The sequence below is a fragment of the Aristolochia californica genome, unplaced genomic scaffold (genome assembly GCF_029961685.1).
Source record: "Aristolochia californica isolate CCGP_79_NKW_82.1479 unplaced genomic scaffold, dmAriCali1.0.hap1 SCAF_12, whole genome shotgun sequence".
NCBI classification, from domain to species: Eukaryota; Viridiplantae; Streptophyta; class Magnoliopsida; order Piperales; family Aristolochiaceae; genus Aristolochia; species Aristolochia californica.
This window is the reverse complement of record NW_027181793.1, coordinates 28921334-28942739: the sequence shown is the minus strand read 5'-3', so window position 1 is coordinate 28942739 and position 21406 is coordinate 28921334. Positions and strand designations below refer to the sequence as shown.

At 35.2% G+C, this 21406-nt stretch overlaps 2 protein-coding genes across 7 annotated transcripts; one reads left to right on the top strand and one right to left on the bottom strand.

Moving 5' to 3' along the window:
* Positions 1 to 1173: 1173 nt before the first annotated feature.
* On the bottom strand, positions 1174 to 10225 carry LOC137946933 (uncharacterized). 6 transcript variants are annotated; one of them, XM_068793215.1, is made up of 11 exons: positions 10109 to 10225; positions 9394 to 9470; positions 7247 to 7387; positions 5695 to 5826; positions 5439 to 5591; positions 5000 to 5152; positions 4561 to 4713; positions 3021 to 3239; positions 2832 to 2929; positions 2462 to 2669; positions 1174 to 1456 (listed from the first exon to the last, which is right to left on the bottom strand). In XM_068793215.1, the coding sequence occupies exons 3-11, from the start codon at positions 7359 to 7361 to the stop codon at positions 1371 to 1373; spliced, it is 1317 nt and encodes a 438-aa protein (XP_068649316.1). In that variant the 5' UTR covers positions 7362 to 7387; positions 9394 to 9470; positions 10109 to 10225; the 3' UTR covers positions 1174 to 1370. The 6 variants fall into 6 exon arrangements, with proteins under 6 accessions (XP_068649316.1, XP_068649319.1, XP_068649320.1 ...); XM_068793218.1 differs by having other exon boundaries at positions 9398 to 9470; XM_068793219.1 differs by lacking the exon at positions 9394 to 9470 and adding an exon at positions 7629 to 7691.
* Positions 10226 to 12911: 2686 nt separating this feature from the next.
* LOC137946339 (clathrin interactor EPSIN 1-like) lies at positions 12912 to 20500 on the top strand. The gene is made up of 11 exons (XM_068792599.1): positions 12912 to 13109; positions 13206 to 13275; positions 13354 to 13405; positions 16500 to 16579; positions 16685 to 16763; positions 16901 to 16984; positions 17093 to 17238; positions 17319 to 17689; positions 18626 to 18819; positions 19555 to 19924; positions 20099 to 20500. Exons 2-11 carry the CDS (start codon positions 13235 to 13237, stop codon positions 20320 to 20322), a joined length of 1641 nt encoding a protein of 546 aa, XP_068648700.1. The 5' UTR covers positions 12912 to 13109; positions 13206 to 13234; the 3' UTR covers positions 20323 to 20500.
* Positions 20501 to 21406: the final 906 nt, after the last annotated feature.

Genomic DNA, 21406 nt, shown 5'->3' with positions numbered 1-21406 from the left:
ACCCCGCCGCAGTGTGATATGCTTACGCAAAATTTTGTCCGGATTTATGATTCTACCAATCATTCAAATAATGGCGGGTATGACATTCTAGAGGATGTAATTCCTGTACCCTTTGGCTACAAATATGTATTTCGATATATCTTGAATTTGGCACATCAATTAATGTTTAAAACACCCCTGTAGCATTTTAGTTACTAGTGGAAAACCCATGTGGTGCATAGGGTGAAAACATTAAATAAATATTTCATTTTAAGTTATTAAATAAATTTAAAATTTTATATAAATTGAAATTATCAAAAATAGAGAGTAACATAAAAATATTTTAATTTTATTTTAATATATTTTAAATTTTATTAAAATATATTATATATAATTGTTAATGTACAATGGGAATAGATTTGTGAAGCGGTACAACCATGTGTACAACAACAACAAAAGTTACAAATTTCAAATGATATGAGGTCTTATTTCCAATTTGGCCTTCCAATTCTATCTCGGCATGCAAACTTGATTAAAGCCTTAAATGACTTGACAAGTAAACTACAACATCCCTTGGTTGACTACCCTTAGTTTTACAATTAATCTTTATTTATGCTTGATAAGAAAGTTCAATCTCATATTGTAGAGCAAAGATGATGGCAATTAGCAAAGTAGTAGAGAGTGATTGCTTGTTGTTACTTTTACTGTAGAAATTTGGGAGAGCTTCATACTAACTTAAAGTTGGATGCACTAAGAGGGATGAGCTAAAAAATTTCCTCTTTCCTTGAGAGTATGACACTTTGTATCTCATCCCCATTTTCTCTAAAAGGTCTGAGTATTTTCTACAAGGTCACTTGTCATTCATGTGCCACCTCCTTTACATGGGTGGCACCTTCATGTCACATGATAAGTCAACCATGTGTTCACCTCCTTTGTTTATGTGATATTTCGATGGCATTCCCCTTTCATTTGGTTTTTGGCACTAGCCTCGTACAATCAGTTTCATCTTAACTATTGAGCGAGCAATGATCTCAACAATTGATCTAAATTTTGATAATCGACTTGTTGTTAGTCAAAATCTATATGCTTTGATCATCAAGAGTCTCTTTCTTTCACGGAGAAACACTACAAAAAAACACATAATCGACTTGTTGTTAGGCAATTTATCTTGGCCTTACTCTTTATCTTAATGTCTAGAGAGAATAATAATAATTATAAAAGAACACATAATTGTTATTTAATAGGAACAAGTAAATAACTGCAAACACTGGTGTTGACTTTATGTTCAGTCTTCACAAAGAGATGGAGAAAGGAGCTCAAGGCAGAAGCACAACAAATGCCTACACTAAGCAGGTGCTTTTTTGGCGAGTGATATTGTTCATGAAGAAGAATTAATATGGCTTGAACTTCCTTGCAGCCCTCAACTGTTGTATCCGTTTCTTGTCCAGCTCGAATTTGTTCTGCAGCTTCATCACCTCTGCGAGAAAGACACAATTAATCAAACAGTCCAAGAGGCAAGAAAATAGTAAGATTATGCCCTAGAAATTGCAGATAATAAACCATGTCATGTAGGTGACCACCTGATTGCAATTTAACCATATCTACTTTGATGAAATGAGTTTCTTTACAATAATAGAACAAAGCCGTGTGGAAAGCACTTGTTGGTAAATGCTACTTTGAAGATGACAACTGGCATAAACACATGAAAATTAAATACAGAAGCAAATGCAAAATGCTGGAACGCATAACTCTTTTACCGGAAGAATGTATCCATCAGATCAGACAAATGGAAATACATTTGAAATCACATTTAGAAATTTGACTGATAACTAATGTCAGTGTATGTGTGTAATAGACGAACCAGAGTAGGACTTCCAACCCCCCAGGAAAACCCATTAAAGATATTCAGACCTTTCTCAAATTTGCTTGTTTTATATAAAGGCACTTTTTAGTTTTCTTCTTGGAATATGACGCATGAGTAGTCCAGGCAGATTTAAAGGAATCTGGAAACTCCAGCAGTTGTTGAGACAAAAAACGAAAAAAAAAAAAAAAAAACTGACACTAGATGTTTTATGGATCAGCTTAGGAAGAAAATATTTTCTTTTTTCGAGAAGAGGCAAGAAACATTACAGTGAATAACAGTATTAGGTGTGGAGGCTGTCTATTAACAGATCACAACCTTGAGATCAAAAGTTTCATAGGAGCTGGAGTGGAAGATCCTCCTAGAAGTCATAAAGGATTACGGACATAACTGTAGGTTCTCACTTTGACAGAACCATGATGGAGATTAGAATAAGGTAAAGCTTGGTACTTTCCCAGAAATATCAGAACACAGAAGGGACAACAGAATAGTTAGGATACTGTCACACAGTGACAAGCGTAATATATTTCTGCAAATGCATGAGAAAACACAAGCAGACAACTGCCAAAAACCTTTTTACAAATAAATATGCAGAAACGTATGAACTAGAAAATGACATACCATGTCTTTGGGCTTCCCGTCTTTGGAAATTATAGAAATCTACAGCAACTTTGTTTTTCTTCTTTTCCATTTTGTCCACAGCTGCAAGCTGGGACACAGAACCTACAGTAATCCCACTTTCAGAGTCCGTTGTCTTTTTTCTGCCTTTCTGGTGAAGAACGACAGTCCAACCGCCATCTGCAGCTTGGGCTTCTCTTTCTTTCTTCGCCTAAAACAGTAGATTTAAAGAAATCTCAGTTAAATGTGACCCCTTTAGATGGAATTCAGCCCACGACAGGATGGACATTCTTGATGCGCCTTCATAAGAGAGGAGCATAAAAGTCCTAATGAAAGAAATAGAAATTTAATTTAGAAATAGATAAATGGTTACTTTTTCCTCTTGTGCTTCATGAGCCATTATAAACTCATCAATTCTGTGCTGCAGTGTGTTCAAGCCTGGTCTGTTTTGATGGTATTCTGTAAGCCACTCTGTTGCAAGAGCAATAGTGAGTGCATTTCCCTCAAACTTCAGCACAAAGATATAACTCAAAATCTCGAACAACAAAACAAGATTCCTTACTCTTCATTCCTTTTGAGCAGTCTTCGTCCCCTGATGAGATTTGATACACTTCATCTTCTTCAAATTCATTTTTATTGTCTGTAGGCTTTCTAGCCTTTTTTGGTTTGACATGGATCTTCTTTTCAGCTCTTTCCACGGGCTCTACAGCATTGACCATGCTGCTCCTGGTTGCTACCTGGACACATTTGTTATGCTTGATAATCTCACCCATTCTACCATCTGAGACATCAAACAGAAGATCAAAAAGAGAGGAAAAATGGTTAGATTCATAAGCTTCATGGTCATCACCTGGTTCATCAACACCTATTTGATGTGAAACCTAGTTATTCTATCAATAATGAGGCAAATACATAACATGCAACTGCTAAAGTTGGACCTTTATCCCAAAATGAATAACTAAAGTTAAGAAGTATCTTTCCAACTAATAAGCATGGTATCTTTCCAACAAATCCAAAACAATTGATAGTATTCTCCAACAACAACTTCTCCCACTCTCACACAACTAGCCTAAGATGTTCAACACATGCAAAGCCACAGAAAGGTGGGCTCTTTACCATCCAATACTTTCCCCCATGTCCAGGCCCAAATAGACATCTGAACCAAATAAGTGGAGAACATACACACAATGGCCACAGAGAAAACAAACTCAGGCCCAACAGAACACACAAAAGGAACATTAAACAGTAACAAAAAGTCTTAGATTTTTTCTGATATCATGTTAAAGTTAGGCCAGTTCGTCCCTAAGCGACCAGCCAAAGTTAGGTGAACACTTCTTAACTAATCAGCATAGGAGATTATTCTACGACTACTATCTCACTCTCAAACAACTAGCTTGAATGTGGAGCAAGCAATGCATCCACAGAACACTGGAACCTTTTAACTAACAATACTAAATGTCTAAACATCATCCACTTTAAACAAACCGCTGGCGCCAAAAGAACTGAAGAAGATTGGCAACTTCGGGAAAAAGCGAGAGTCTTCATAATCAAGTACCAACTAGCATCATCAGAAAAGAGGCCCAGTGTGAGGTCCAATAGAACAAATACATAAATAAATAAATAAAAGCACAATTGTAAAACATCCATAAAAGACCTGTGGGTCCTGATATAGCTCAATTTGCAAAAAATTGTGCAACTATCCACGGGGACTCAGGTTAGGTACCAGATTACCCAACCGAAAAACAAAGGGACAATAGAAGAGACATGGATTGGAAGAACATAGTAACGTCTCTCTGACAATAGGTGTAATGGTTTCATTCACCAAAAGCAGCATGCCTAGTTTTCAGTATTATTATGTTGGTTAACTGAATCTTTGGAAAGCATTAAAAAATAAAAAATAAAATAAAATAAACAGAATCATCACTTCAAGATCCAGATTCCTAAGGGAACCTGATGAAGTAACCTTTTTGAGGGTGTGAGACTCTATGTGCAACAAGAATAACAACTAGTCATTTTATTAATTACAGAATGTATTTATCTTCAACTTAGCATATTGCAAATAAAAAGCAATGGTATACACCAAGCTAGAAGTTCAAACTAACCGCTAATCAGATTACTTCTGGTTTCTTCATTCCCACTCATAATCTGATCAAGTCTGCCAATGCCACTATCACCACCCTTTTCCTTTTCCCTTTTCTTCTTTGACATTAATTTATGGTTTTTCTTTCTTGGACCTGCTTCAATCTGCTTATTCTCTGATAACAGCAAAAAAATCAACAAACTAGTTAATGTTGCCTTCAATTTAACTCTTTGGAAAACATTAAAAAATAAAATAATAAAATAAAATAAACAGAATCATCACTTCAAGATCCAGATTCCTAAGGGAACCTGATGAAGTAACCTTTTTGAGGGTGTGAGACTCTATGTGCAACAAGAATAACAACTAGTCATTTTATTAATTACAGAATGTATTTATCTTCAACTTAGCGTATTGCAAATAAAAAAGCAGTGGTATACACCAAGCTAGAAATTCAAACTAACCGCTAATCAGATTACTTCTGGTTTCTTCATTCTCACTCATAATCTGATCAAATATGCCAATGCCACTATCACCACCCTTTTCCTTTTCCCTTTTCTTCTTTGACATTAATTTATGGTTTTTCTTTCTTGGACCTGCTTCAATCTGCTTATTCTCTGATAACAGCAAAAAAATCAACAAACTAGTTAATGTTGCCTTCAATTTAACTCTTTGGAAAACATTAAAAAATAAAATAATAAAATAAAATAAACAGAATCATCACTTCAAGATCCAGATTCCTAAGGGAACCTGATGAAGTAACCTTTTTGAGGGTGTGAGACTCTATGTGCAACAAGAATAACAACTAGTCATTTTATTAATTACAGAATGCATTTATCTTCAACTTAGCATATTGCAAATAAAAAAGCAGTGGTATACACCAAGTTAGAAATTCAAACTAACCGCTAATCAGATTACTTCTGGTTTCTTCATTCTCACTCATAATCTGATCAAGTCTGCCAATGCCACTATCACCACCCTTTTCCTTTTCCCTTTTCTTCTTTGACATTAATTTATGTTTTTTCTTTCTTGGGCTTGCTTCAATCTGCTTATTCTCTGATAACAGCAAAAAAATCAACAAACTAGTTAATGATGCCTTCAATTTAACTCATTAGCACCACAAACCATTAGAGATATTATGAACCCCCAATTTACAGACCACTTTCAAGCACATCCGAGACTCCATCCTCATGGCCAAGCTCTTCGACTTTATCGATGTTAATTTGAACCCCATTTTTGTTCATCAACTTAATCTTTTTCTTTCTTCCATCCGCTTTCCGCAGCTTACTCTCTGAGAAAAGTAAGGGTTAGCATATTAACAATTCCAGTAAATCACAATTAAGAAAAACAATCTTTTCTTGTGCTCCTCCAAATAATACAGTATATAATATCACTTTATTATTTTCGTAACTTGAGGAAAAAAATTATAAGATCAACTACACAGGAGAAGAAGAGAATAGACAGGATGCTGGATACTGTACAAAATTCAGGGTAAACAAAACTTAGTGTATCTTCTTGCTTTTCTTGTCCTTCAAGCTCGTATAATTGCAATTCCCTCACTTCAATATTTTTTTTGTTTTACCTAAAAAAGAAAATGAAAATGGATGACAGGCTAAAGATATGCGACTAATCCAGAGGAATGAACTCCAGGCTTCCAGAAGCCATAGTAATCAGTTCAATTCCTTCAAAGCAAATCCAGTTGCACATCTCCAAACAGTTTGGAGCTCATTTCTATCTCAAGGATGAAAACAAAAATGAACTTTGAGGTGTGGCTATTGTAAGAGATACATTTGAGATGTTGCCTATTTAACATGAACTTAATCATGCACCTATTAGATGGGTTTCATTAATTTTGCTTGAGAACCTGGCAAAAAGTAGATGAAGACAGAAAATGATGTTAAATCTTCACCTGTTTCATATGTTGTCATTATTTTTTTTTCAATATAGACATTATTTTCTTTGCTAAGGTAAAGTAGTTATTTGTCTTACAACTACATACATTGCGAAAAGCAACAATTTTAGAAAAGAGGATTAAGGATATGCAAAGAATTATGATAGATTACAAGACGACTGAGAACAAATGTCCTAAACAGAGAAAAAAAAAAAAAAAGAATTTTTTATCACATGATATGTTATTCTTACTGCACATTAAGTCAAGGCTCTTTCTTGTCATTATGATGTACCCCTAATATTATTCTTAACAAAAGAACACCATGACGGCAGATCAAAATGATAAATGCTGCCTCTTTTGCTATCATGCTTCACCTTTCAATTTTAAATCCATTCTCTTTTGTCATTCTGGTCTTTTAACATCTGCGAATAACAAGAGTAGAAATTGAGAGGAAAGACTCGGAAAAGTAACCTCTAAATGGACCTCACATACAAATTGAGGGAAAGGACTCACATGTCCAAAACAAGAATAATTCAAATAAAACTCTCATACCCAGATAACCAAAGAGAAAATTTAGTAATATCAAAAGAAGAAAAAGGCCATAATGACAAATCCTTTTCTGGAGAATTAAGTTTCAGTACACACTTCACATCCTTCTACTTTCCAAGATGAATAAAGTATTGGAATTCCTCACAGAATTAGCACATAAATGGGAAATCAATTCCAGCCTAACAGAAATTATAAGAATATTCTTTCAGAAAAGAGAAACTATCAAAATGGATATAAATAAATACTTGTCTCCACACAAGTGAAAACATACTCAGTACTTCGGCTGTGCTATCTGTATCATGAGAGAACGTATGCTCGACTTCAGATGCTGCAATAGAATTTCCCTCTTCCACTAACGTCCTTTTCTTCAGTTTAGCACCAACCATTTTGCCACTTTGTTTTACCTTGATACCTAAAATAGAAGGAGGACAAACAAAATCATGAAAATAAAATCTTTCTCCTATCAATTAATAAGCAGTGTTTGTGTGAGTAGAATCAGGTGCAAAGCAGGTTTCTGAAAACTCAATCCTCCCCTGCAAAAACACATGAATGAGTTGGAAAATCAACCCCATCCCTGCCCCTTTCCCAACTCCCAATTGGGAAAGGACAGTGGCCAATTAAAGTATGTAAGGACTTCAGTTAAAAGGACTGACCCAATTTCTATCAGGGAATGAAGCAATTTATCATCTTCAAATGTTCCGACCAGACTCGAAACACTGAAGTATATGTTAAACATGACCAAAAAGTAAACAAAATCAGAGGTCAGCAAACATCTTAAGAGAGTATTATCAAAACAATAAGTTAGAGGTTTATCAACCCTGCCCTAAATACTTTAACTGATAAATTTGGGGCAAACTGAAACAAACAGAAATCTTCTATAAAGTTTATCCATACTTGAGAGTCCAGGTCAATAATATCTGTTTGCACCTATACTTCGATTTTGGGCATTTGCAGGGAACTAGTAAGGTTTCCTAGCTTTCTTTAAAAAAAAAAAAAAAAATCTTTTCTACCTTTGCTTCAAATTGGACATATCATGTCAAGAACGAAAATACTTGCATGTAAACCTGGCAATTTGAGCACAGTCATACACATACACAAAGCATATATAACAGATAGCTAGGTAAAAAGATGTATAGGTACATCGATGGATTGATAAATAGACAACAGACACATAGATAGAGAAAGATAGAGAGACAGGGAGAAATATATATATATATATATATATATATATATATAGAGAGAGAGAGAGAGAGAGAGATGAGAGAGTAATGTAGTAGTTCCAACATATACTTGATCAAAATACGCGGACCTTGTTTCTGTTAATGATTTATTTCCTTGTATAGATAGATTGTAATCTTTGTAATTTTGTAATCACAGTCCTTACTTTAGGATCTTACTATGTATAGATGATTACGATCAAGTACAGTGGCTATTTATGCCCAACGTTGAGAAGAAGAAAACAATGAATTCAATACCTGAATTCAATACCTTGTTTTTTATTGTTTCATCAATTTCAACTCATGTAAAGATTGTATCTTGTTCCAAAAGTAACTTTTGGGTTCCTAATTCAAAGCCATCAAGACCATGAGCCAATACATTTCTATTACCCAATTCTCACACAAACACATGACATCAAAAGTAGATAATATGGTCGAACCAGAAGGATAGATGCGGCAATTCAGATGAAATCAATGTTGATCAAAATTTATATTCACTTGCACGGTCCACGCGGTCTAGGGGGGGGGGGGTCACCGTGGCTCTTCTATTCTCAAGAAACCATACAACCCTTTATACATATCAATGACTGAATACAATGAAATTTTTTTCGATACCCTGAAAGCTTATTATGTAAGTCAAGAACAAATTTAAAGTAGTTCATAACCAGATTCTTCGTTTTGTTCTAATGTAAAACAAACAAATATATGAATTTCACAAGTGAGGAAAACACCATCCACATTTCCATAATGAACAACACTAATTGGATACTTTGAATGAAGAATAAGAGAAATTTGTAAATATCGCAGCACTCCGCTCAGGTGGCAAATACTCTAGATAGATAATCTTAGTCGTAAACATAATGAGAGGTGAAAGTCGAACAACCTGGTGCAATATTAACACTTAGTTTAGAGCACCAAATATGGATGGAGCCACCACCACGCCTTCACAGCCTTAGATATGAACTAGTTCATTGAATAAGTACTCGTCTTAGTAGACAAAAATAAGATAACAAGAAAACAAAAGAAATGGAGAAGCTACAGCCTGCAGGTTTTTAATGAGAACATAGAACCAGAGACATGAGAGAGATAGAGATAGAGAGAGAGTGTGTCCGACTAACAAAAAATAAAGATATTGATGTGCAGAGAAAAACAAAAGATAAGAGATATCAATGAGTGACCATAAGGTGGACAAATGGTCTACCTACACAAGTAATGGAGAAGTGAGACGGGTCTGCGGGCTGAAGTCGGTGTTGTGTGCAAAGCACCAAATCCTCACTCCTTCGAAGAAGAAAAGGAAAAGAGAACGGCTCAATGGGCAAGTTGGTCTAATTCTTTTCAACTTACTAGTGAAACAAAATAACATAATGACTACCTAAAATCAAAAGATGCCACAAAACTAAATCACCAGTTCCAATTTGCAAGCTAAAACAGCTGCCAGAATGAAATACCCTAAAATAATAAATTTTGTGGATAATTTAAAATACTACAGCTACATGTTTTCAAATAAGAAGTGAAAAAATGTAGAGATCCCAAGAAAGTCTTTCGCTTCAACTTTGACCTGCACTTGAAGTGTCTTTGGCCAACGATGAACCTAACCCACTTTGTCTCTCAAGATCCCGAACACCTAGAACTGTGCTTGTGGCCCAAAAAATTGCTCATTGCAACAATTTCTTATGAGAAACAACAAGAACAATTTGTAATGAATTTGTCGTCATCATGAAAATCAATTAAAGTGCGTAAAATATCAGATTCTGTCAAATATATGAAAGTTGAACAATAAACTTCCAAATTCTCTACAAGTCAAGCAATACATGCAGGAAAACAATAGCTGCACAAGGAAGACAAAAGCAGACATTCCTTATGTAAAAATGGGTTGAAGAGGAGGGAAAAGGAGAATGATGCAGTTTCAGACCTACCTCTTTCCTCCTCTCCTTCTTCCTCTCCTATCTTCTTCCTTCCGTCGCGCGCCCTCTCTCGTTTCGTCTCTTTTTATTCTCCCTTACCTCTCGAAATCGAATGAACTTCCCGAGCCTTCCCCCTTCTTTCTTTCCTGCTTCGTTTTTTCCCCTCTACGGTTTTTTTTTTTTCAAAACATTCCGACGGATTTACCACAATGCCCCTCTCTTTCTCTTTTATTCTACCACTGCCCTTAGTTAAATGTAACAATTACCCTAATCTTTTATTATTAGGGCAAAGGTAAGTATTTGTTTAATTATTTTATTACAAGTTAAAATAAAATTTTTAATTTATTAATAATATTTTAAGTAAAATTTAAAAAATTTAAATCTATCAAAATGCTTTTATTAATAAAAAATATCTTTGCACTTTCCATTTTCTACACTAACACAAAAAAATATTTTACATTGCACACACTAATACAAAAAAATAATTTACTTTCACTTTCACTAAGTACCTATTAGTGCATTGTGTAAGTAAAAGTGAATTAACTTTCACTAAGGAAAGTGGCTCCAAAAGAGACTAAACTAATTCAGTTGGATTTTAATGAAAATGCACCTATTATTTTATTAATAAAAACTTTATTTATTTATTATATTAATTATATTTAATATTATATTAAATTGCTAATTTAAGAGTGATAATTAAAATATCGTAACAGTAAGAATTTGATCAAGTATCTAGAGTAAACATTTTGGTTTAAGTATTATATTTTTATAATTGATTCATTTAATTCTTTTATTTTACTGTTAATTATTGTATTAATTTAGGAAAAAATATCTTATTTTATTAATAAAATACCCTATTTATTTTATTTTTTATATTCATGACATTTAATAGTATATTAAATTATAAATTTAAGAGTGATGGTTTAGATATTATAAAAGTAAGAATTTGATTAAATATCTAAACATTATAAAAGTAACTGTGTTTGTTTAATGTATTAATTTTTATATTTATTTTATTTTATAATTTATTTCAAAATTTTAAACTTTTTATCTTATTTTATTAATTAATTTTTTAAATAAAATTATCTCAATAAAGTTAAATCTATCAAAGCATTTTATTAATAAACTCATTTTCCACTTTCCACTATTTTTTTCATTATGCATACTAATACAAAAAAAAATACTTTACATTACACTTTTCATTGAATACAAGGGCAGTAGTCCACGAAGAACTTGAATTGAAGTGAATAATTAAATTGAATTTAAATGAATTGATTCAACTTCAACTCATCTTTGAGTGTTAGTATAAATAAGTTCAAATGCATTAGAAAACAGATTTCAGTGTTAGTGTTCCCAAATGAAAAGTATGATATAAAAAAGAGAACGAGTAACCTTTTATAATATACTTAAATAGAATATATACCTAAACAGATAATTAACCAAAATAAACATAGTTACTCCACTTATAAGTGATTTAACGTGTACTATTAGAATATATTAATATCTTAATTAATGAAAGATTATATTATATTACTTAATGATTATAGTTTATTATAAATAAAAACACTAATTACATATGACTAGAATAAATTATTTAAATAAATAAATAAGTTAAAAATAACATAAGTGAATATAATAAATAAATAATTTTTTTTGTAATAACATAAGATATAGTTTAACATTAAAACTCACTATTTTAATACAAAATAAATAAATATATTATTTTATAATAACATAATATATATTTTACATATTATTAATTAATAATATTTTTTTAAATGAAAAACTAATGGTTTAATTGATTAGATAATTAAACCAATTATGACGATGGTTTAATTTTTCCTAACTTAGGAAAAATTAAACATCGTCTTCCTTAGCATGCGTCGTCTTCCTCAGCGGCGGGCCAGTGGGCAACGGCAACGACGACGCTCCGACGGTATGCAGAGAGGGAGAGGAGAGGGAGGCCGAGAGAGAAGAGAAGCCAAGAGGCTGAGAGGCTTTGCAACATAGGCTCGCCCTCTTGTGCTCTGCGAAGGAGGTCAAGAGGGAGAGGAGAGGGATGCCAAGAGAGAAGAGAAGTTGGGAAGCTAAGAGACTCTGTGACAGAGGCTCGGCCTCCCGTGTTCTGCAACAGAGGTCGAGAGGGAGAGGAGAGGGAGGCCGAGAAGGAAGAAGGCCGACAGGGGAGGGGGAAGAGGGTAAGGAGCAACACGCATCGCGCACTTTAATCGATTGATTCGCAAAATAGGTATGAATCAATTTTCCCCTATTTTTGCCTAAGTGAATGAAGTGGTGTAATCTCACTTCAATATAATTCATTTTACACTAACGATATTATTTAATAAACTAAGTAATGCAGGGGGAATTCAATCCACTTCATATGTAAGTTACAGGGTTGATATAATACGAAAAAATATTTGGTACGAAACGCTATCTCAACCGTACGATCATGATTAACAACTATCTCAGTCGTCCGATTAGTGGTGTGTCAAGTTAATATGTATTTACTTATTTATTTTCGACTGGCCACATTAATAGAATAAACAAATAATTATAAAAAATTAAAATTGATTAATGTTTTAACACAATCATTAATCATATACCCGAAATTCTGAAGCGTGTCGTATCGGCAGGTACGATCCATTGTGATGCGCATGCCATGCCTGCGAGTTACGTTGTCCCTTTCATTCGCGCGAAGGGCCAGTCTGTCGATGACAGGCTAACAGCGCCAGTCCAATGACCTCAATCTACGTGTAAGTGGCTTTGTAGCAAGTACAACTAGCTGGGGCTCGCTAACGGCCTACGAGGTGAGGGATTTATGTTCTCTGGTGCCTAACCTCCTTAATCCAACGCTCCGAACTCGAAAAGCGTTAGCAACAGCGTCAAATCGAAATCTCCAGCTCCACTCTTATCGAATTGTTTTAAAAGCCGAAAATCTTGCACCTAGCAAATTACGCATCTCTTGGCATCCGAAGATCTGTCTACTGTTCTCTCGATCCACTGTTTGTATCGGGTAGAATCTTCAATTTGGCCTGTAAAACTCTCGGGAACTATCAGATCTGGAAATCTGCTTCTCTAATATTGGTTTTATTTGAAATTGTAAATGCAGATTTAGACGCATAATTGGTAGCTCCGACAATGGACTTCATGAAAGTTTTTGATCAAACGGTCCGAGAAATGTAAGATTTCCTTAACTTTTTTGCTTTCGTTTTCTTCTGAATCTTAGAGCCTGATTTATTTATATTTTTTCATCTTAGAAAGAGAGAGGTGAACATCAAAGTTCTTAAGGTTCCCGAAATGGAACAAAAGGTATGTTATCTACCTAACAGTTTGAGTTTGTTTATAAATGTTGGCCCTCTCTCTAGTTTTTGGTCCGTGATGCTTATTATCTTTAGCATTTGTGAGAAATAAGCAAAAAGTTACTTTTTAAACCGTGATTAAATTCCCTGCATGCATTCAACTTAGGAACCTTGTGTTAGCGCCTTAATGGTTCTCCCGATTGTTTGGCTTCTATCAAGTGGTTAAGCCAGTGTACTACCATCTCACATTAATTTGACATTGTGACTTCTCTGATCACATTCATAGGTGGCATTACCCTGCTTGGGTACTAGGCTCTGGCAACAAATGACCAAATTTTCGTGGAAAAACACAAGAAAGATGTTAATTTCACTGTCATTACCCCAACAGTATTTGTCAAGTGATATTTGTGATGCAAAATTAATTTCATGCTAATGCTGAGTATGCTTTTGCTCATTGTTCAAACTTATTTGTAAAGATAGGTGTGGTGGTTCAGTTCAGAGTTCAATCAACGAGATAGAGAGAGCTTGAGAGAGGAGGTCAAACACGGCAAGAGAAAACACAGATTGAGTTGGGATCTCCATGCCCCCAACTCTCCTTTATCCTTTGCTTAATTTCCTAGAAAGAGTGAAAAACTAACCATTAGTAAATTCCACAAGGCAGAAACCAAAATTTCCCCTAATTTGAAGGCAACACCCCTTGCCTAATTTTTAGGGACTCCTCTCTTCTAACGACCCACTGGCCACTCATTTGCTTCTTATTACTCCTCTATGTCCCTAACATGAAAAAAACTCCCATTACACCATGAAATTAAAATAAAACGTCTATGAAGTTGTTAACATAACAATAGGTGCCCAAGTTCTTTTACAAATTGGATCAAGCCTTTAGCTCAGTGACCATAGGATGCATGTTTCTTTAGGTGAGGTATGGCTCCAAGTATGACCGGCATGTGGGTACTTGGATGCATTTGTACAATCAATTTTGAAAAAAGAAAAGAAAAGAAAGAAAGAAAGAGAGTTCTTGAGCGAAGTGGCTTTAAATATGTTCTTTTTAGTGAAGTAGTATTATAGGTTACTGTATAAACAAAGCATGGTAGAAAGTTCTCAAAAGCCAAAAGTATAAAAGGAGGGGATGGAATTCTCATGGCTGGGGATCCTCTTTGTTGGCACTGATGGTGTCCCAGCTGTTTGATGTCATGGCTCCAGAAGGGCAACATTGAAGGGGACCAGAAAAATGGGAGCAAGAAGAAGGAATTAGGGGAATAATGCTGCTAAACAAAGAAGAAGCTCAGAAATCTTAGAAACAATGGTGAAATGGTAAAAAAATGGCATAAAATAATAGAAGACAAGAGTGATGGTTGGGGGGTGTGGGGGTGGGGGGAGTAGGGATAGGGTTTCCTTGTTGGAAAACCCCCATTTAAGGGCCAGATCAGGAATTGGGTCCCAATCGGAGTCAATACCTGAACCACTCCAATCTTCATTTCCTGGGTGGTTCAGGTACTCGGGGCGAGCTGTGAGTCCAGTCCAGAGAACTGACTCACCCTTTTCGGATTCTGGATTGACCTGGGCAAGTTGCATAACCTGCCAGCCTCACGATGGTAATTAGCTTGCTCCAGTTGAAAAAATGGCATGTGAGTGCCTAACAGCTTCAAAGTCAGTGAGAAAGGAGATCTATGCTGAGGATCCAAGTCAAGTAAGCAGTTAAAAAGCAGTTCTATACTAAACTTGCCTTGCTAATATCACTTCCATTTGCGCATTTGAATGTAAAATTGATCAAGGTCATCATGGCGCTTACTGGTCCAGAGGGAGTCCAAAAATGGAGATTTCAATTTCTACTGCCATGATATTTTATTAGAGATTCATCAACTAGAATTGAAGGTTCTTTCACAATTCTGAAGAGATCTGGGTACCAATCAGCAATTGAACCCTGGCTGACGCAACAGTCAGACCAGAATTTCAACGAGAGTCACTTCCCACCTGGAAATGGATGGCGCTTCTTACTTTTTTATTTTTGAAATATGATGGCACTTCTTACTTAAACAAACCAGAATTAGACACCCATTTGGAAGTGCAGTAGAAATTGTTCATATCAGACACCTGCCAACATTTACGTGCTTATGCACATGTTTATAGGGCAAAAAGAAAATCAAGAAGGATAGAAGAAAGTGCAGAAACCCTTTTGAGACTCCAACACTAACCCACTAGCTCTCTTTTGACTGTTTCTTCAAAAAAAATTTCAGTTGTGAATTATTATATTATGCTCTCAAAAGGTTACTTATGCTGTCATTGACGTTTATGCATAAATAGATTAAAATCAAGGTTTCTTGTGTGCATCTAGAGTAAGCATGTATCTTCATTGACATTTGCTAGAGTAAAATATACAAGATTACAAAAACATCAGCAAATCTATTAACTGTCTTCAAGTTATTCTTACCACTAATACCTCGTTTCACAAAAAAGAAAAAAAAAGTCAATAGAGTTGAATTTATCTTTGTAAAAGTTCATCCAGATCTGTCCTAAATGACTAGCCGGAGTTAGGAGGTCTTTTCCCATGTAATAAGCACAATTTTTTTTTATCTTGGATCCTTTTGAGACTTTTCTTAAACCTCCCCCTCGTGTGGACCCTCTTTATGCCTTGTACATGGGGACAATTTTGGGTGGCGGCACTTGCTCTACTACCATGTTGATATTGGATCCAAGTCCATCCCAAAATGACTAGTCAAAGTTAGGAGGTATTTACACGTGTAATAAGCACAGGATTTTTCTAGTCCTGGATCTATGCAAGACTGTTCTAAACAATATCCAATTATCAGATTTTCATCTATAAAATTTAAAAAAATTAATTTAACCGCTCCAAAGACTCGATGCCATATAAATCCAAATTGATTACCAATATATAGTCTAAAGCTTATAGGTCATTTAGTTACAACTTACGATTTCAGTTAGTAGTAAGGGGTTTGAATTGAAGAAAGAAATCGATTAGGTCAAAGGATCGTGTGCTTTTCATCTCTTTTCGACCTGTCACGTATGGTGTGTTTTAGTTAAATTTTGTGAATATGTTTCATCAAATATAGTACATTTTTGTGATTTTTTTTTTCGCGTTACAGGTGCTTGATGCAACGAACAATGAACCTTGGGGTCCACATGGATCTGTATTAGCAGAGATTGCACAAGCCACCAAAAAATTGTAACCTCACATTGAATTTCATTGATTCAGAATATTATCTCTTCAACCTTTGCCCTGAATGATTACCTCTGTTCTCGTTCTCATTTTTTGTAGTATATAATGCAGTGTTGATTGTCAGATGGTTATGAACGTTCTTTGGACTCGACTGACTGATACTGCCCGAAACTGGCGCCATGTCTATAAGGTTGTGCTAATTTCTCAGACTACTCTGGCGGTCGGTTTAGTTTTGGAAAAATTATGTCAGAATCTTTTATGTTCACGAATATCCTTTTTTTAGCTTGTATTCATGTGCATTTTGTAATAAAGATATTCCTGTATCAGGCACTGTCTGTTATTGAATATTTAGTGGCAAATGGATCTGAGCGTGCAGTTGACGACATTGTCGAGCATTCATTTCAGATATCTGTAAGGCTTTCTGACTGTAAGCTACGATATTTAGGGCATGAGGTGTCTTTTTCTTACCTTTTTTAATTTCTCATAAAATGCTGTCTTAACTTCTTGGCCTTTTTATAGTCCCTGTCAAGCTTTGAATATGTTGAGCCTAATGGGAAGGATATGGGAATCAATGTGAGAAAGAAGGTTGAGACCATAATGGGTCTTCTGAATAATAAGGATAAAATACAGGAAATTCGGAATAAAGCTGTGGCAAATCGTGATAAGTGAGTTCAAAATTCTAAGTTTTGTATCTTGGCTGCTTGGAAACGAACAAATGATCATTACAGTTGTTCATTATGTCTAGGTATGTTGGGCTCTCCTCAAGTGGCATGACTTACAAGCCGACTTCAGCTTCTTATGGCAGTGGTAGCTCTCAAAACGATCATTATGGAGGCTTTGGCAGCTCAAAGGACGGATTTTCTAAGAAGACTGACCACTATGGACATGGAAATGACTGGAGGGGAGATGACAAACCACGGTCAGGAAAAGGCATTTCTGGTGAAAATGAGGGAGACTACTCAAATAAACAGTATGGTAGCACATCCAAGGTCTCTGCAGAAGATTCATACTCAGATGATAACTATGCACATGTTCCCTCTGTGAACTCAAGTGCACTTCCAAACAATGATGAAGATGATTTTGATGACTTCAACCCACGTGGATCTTCTAGAGCTGGTAAATTCAATATATGTGTGGTATGGAAGTAAAAAGTGCTTTATTTTTGCTTTATTTTCTTACCTTTTTGTTTGAATGGGTTTCTTTTCATACTTTTGAGTCAGTCAAATGCTATTTGACCTCATTATGTGGAGACTTCCTAAACATTGAACCATGCCTAGTGGCATAATAAATTCCTAAAATGAATTTAAATATCACAAATTAAAAAAAAAATCATCTCAACTCATCTTTAGCAAAGAAAAGGATATCAATTCTTTTTGTCACACTGTAGTTCCCAGCTGCAAACAATGTATCACTGAGAAACATAAGGACTGTAAGAAGTCAGTTACAATCATGCAGTATAAAAGGAAGAAGGAAAAGAGACCCTAGGACCAGTAATATTGTTCTGAGTTCCTGCTTTCTGAATCAGAGAAAGCAGGCAGAAAACGAGATGAGACAGCGGAGGGAGGGGGGAGTGTAAAATGGTAAGAGGAAGACTATCATCACAGAAAATGACTGAAAGTTGTAATGATGCTGTTCATTCAAAAAAGTGGGTGTAGTAAAATGTGGAAGGTTAACCAACATCCAGATTATGCCAAAATGAGTTTGACGTAGCTTCTGGAGTAACTAGGTGAGCATAAGTTAATTTTGATTCCATGTATATATTTTATATATTAATTAAACATCAATGCTTTTATGAAAATTGTTTTTTGTTTACACAGTATTGTTGGATCCTTCTTGGTTTTGATTCAGTTTTTGAATTGCTAGCTGATCCTCTTACCACAATCCTATATGGTAATAACCAGACGAGGATTAGTTTTATGCCTTGCTCTCTTGACTTCTAGAAGATTGCTTTAGTCTAACTTTTGGCCTCTATATGTTTAACTGAATTTGCGTACTGCATATTCACTGAATGTGGCAATTTTTTCTTCTCACTTGGTTGATTCATATTGATAGGATCAGTAGCTCCAACAACTCAGCAGACCAATTTATTTGGTGAAAGTTTAATTGATCTCATGGATGCACCAGCATCTGTTCCAACAGAAGCAACTGCCTCAATCAGTGATGTCTCCGCCGAGATTGATCTCTTTGCTGATGCATCTTTTGTATCAGCTCCTCATGGAGAAGAACCAGGTGGCTCCAATATTCAGGTAAGTTATCTAATAAAAAAGCAAAATTTAATGTTGATATAATTTGTTGTGCATGTGCCTTGCCACCTGCTGGAGACTAGTAAATCACTATGTGCAACTAAAACCCATTGATACGATTTGTAAAGATATGTGTGGAAATAGAGAATCGTCATAATATGAAATGGCAAGAAAGAATAGAAAATGGATTGAGAGAAGTACTTGGTACCAATTTGAGAAGGTACCAATCGCCTAACTCTGAGAAACAGAATTTGGTTTGATGCTGGTTGTCTGGGGAATGGGTCAGCCTTCTCTTTTATTGTGTACTTCTTCATAGAAAATTACAATTGCCCTTACAAAGCTGAAGACAGAAAAAATACCTATTTTTTGCAAACCACTGGTTTTTGCAGGTTGCCTGATTAGCACGATAGATCATATATGTAATGTTTTCAACCTGCTGCTTTCTGTCTGATCAACCATACATTTTCAGGCGACCTGTAGCTTTCTATCTGATCAATCATTCTCTATAACTAATGATTGATCATTTGCCTAAAAAACACAAAGGCAATAAAAATAACATAAAGTTTAAGGTATGCTACTGGGCTCGACACATATCAAACCGCTCCAAAAAGACCAATTCTAACTGCACTTTTATGTTGAAGGAACTGAAAGCATTTGGTTAGCTCTAAAGTTCAGGTCACTCTGTTGCTTGTCCATGTCTATGATGCTCACTGTATTTTCCTTCAAATGGTTCTGCAGACAAGTGTTGATCTTTTTGCACAGCAATCTGCTCCTTCCGCATTCTCTTCCCCTGTTGATCTTTTTACTGCCCCGAACCCATCAGTATCAATTGAAAATAAACCACCTCAACCAGAGGCAGCAAATCTTGGTGTCTTCGATCCCTTTGCTGCAGTGCCTTTGAACAATTTTGATGGGTCAGATGTCTTTGGTGACTTCACTTTCTCTACTGAGCCAACACAGAATTCTACTGACGGAGACCTCCAAAGCTCAGGCCAGAAAACCTTAACAGAATCTAAAACCCAACCGAAGAAAGAAGCATTTCAGGTCAAGTCTGGGATATGGGCAGATTCATTAAGCCGTGGACTGATTGATCTCAATATATCTGCGCGTAAGTCTTCTAGTGCCTCGTCTGATATTTGTTTTCATTTTATTCCTCAAATTAACTTGATACTGCCGTGTGATTGATATTTCAGCAACACTAAGGTGTAGTGCGTTATGCTAAAACTTTACTCCAGTAGCTTTATCTTTTACAGCTAACTGTAGGTTGAAACTTGACCTGCAGCCATGAAGGTGTCTCTCACAGACATAGGAATTGTTGGTGGGCTTAGCGATGGGTCAGAAGAGAAAGACAAGGGCCTGCCGGCCTCTGCATACATGGGGAGAGCCATGGGTATCGGATCAGCTATGGGTAGATCAGGCTTTCCTTCAACAACGACAGCAACAGGAAATGGAGGGAGTGCGAGCTTTTCAAGCCCTGGTCAGTATCAGTTTGGAAGCTTCAAATGATTTATTGATTGATCATTGCTTTGTTTTTCAATTTTTGGCTCTCTAAGTGGTCCACAGAATTTTTTTGTGGATGGGACTTGTGATTTTTTTGCCATACTCTATTTCTAGTACCAACGATTATATCTGTTGTCTATGCTCCAAATGAATACTGTCTTTCAATAAAATGATTTTTCAGTTAGCCTTAGAAGTTTAACAAGATCCAACACTTCAAATGTCGATGGAACGATGAACGGAGTGGACCTTTTTTCATCTTTGTTCATATGCCCAATTTTACCAAAAAAATTAGGGCTAATCCATACAAATGGTATATAAATGGAAACAGAGAACTCTTATCCATTTGTTTCATTTAATAAATAGTAAATTGATTAGGCATTTGGATAATTTCAACTGATATTTTGTTTTATTTTTATTAATTAATTAATTAATTAATTTATCTGATTATCTGATATCAAACGACGTTGTATTCGAAATACCCATTATCTGATTAATTGCATTTAAAAATACGATATCAAACGAGGTTGTATTCGAAAATTATCCTAATAATTAATTATTAAAAACTGGAAGAGTTAAAATCTACATGACCTACATCACTTGTTATGAATTGAGTATAAAAAATTGGATAAACACTACTCTGGGTCAGATTGGGTTAGTGAATTAATATTTTTTATTCATTTATTCATGTATTTAACATGAAAAACTAATACAAATAAAAGGAAAATATAAAACCTATTTAAGAGAGGCATAACAATGTAGATAGAAACATACTTAGACATGAAGCAGCAGTTGGAAGATATTGCAAATACACACTTTAAATGGCCAAGAGTTTTCAGTAAAATAATTACAAACGAAGGGACCCTCTCTCTTCGTATCTGTAAATCCCTGTATATCCAGTGTTGAAATGTATAGCTGTATAGTGTGATCGGAGGAAACTGTATAGCGTGATTGTTTCCTCCGATCCTGTGATTATATTCTTGATTCTATTCCTTGATTTTAGGATCTAAATTGATCCTAAAATCAACTTGTAATGTATTATAAATACCTCCTAAACGGAGAAGAAGAAACTCATCGGAAAACCATTCGTTCA

Coding starts and splice junctions, on each gene's coding strand:
- LOC137946339 (XM_068792599.1), top strand. CDS start 13,235: ATGGACTTCATGAAAGTTTTTGATCAAACGGTCCGAGAAAT. Junction 13,276..13,353: donor GATCAAACGGTCCGAGAAAT/GTAAGATTTCCT, acceptor TTTTCATCTTAG/AAAGAGAGAGGTGAACATCA. Junction 17,690..18,625: donor ACGTGGATCTTCTAGAGCTG/GTAAATTCAATA, acceptor TCATATTGATAG/GATCAGTAGCTCCAACAACT.
- LOC137946933 (XM_068793216.1), bottom strand. CDS start 7,361: ATGGTTGGTGCTAAACTGAAGAAAAGGACGTTAGTGGAAGAGGGAAAT. Junction 4,714..4,999: donor CAGAAGTAATCTGATTAGCG/GTTAGTTTGAAT, acceptor TGCTGTTATCAG/AGAATAAGCAGATTGAAGCA. Junction 1,457..2,461: donor ACGGGAAGCCCAAAGACATG/GTATGTCATTTT, acceptor TCTTTCTCGCAG/AGGTGATGAAGCTGCAGAAC.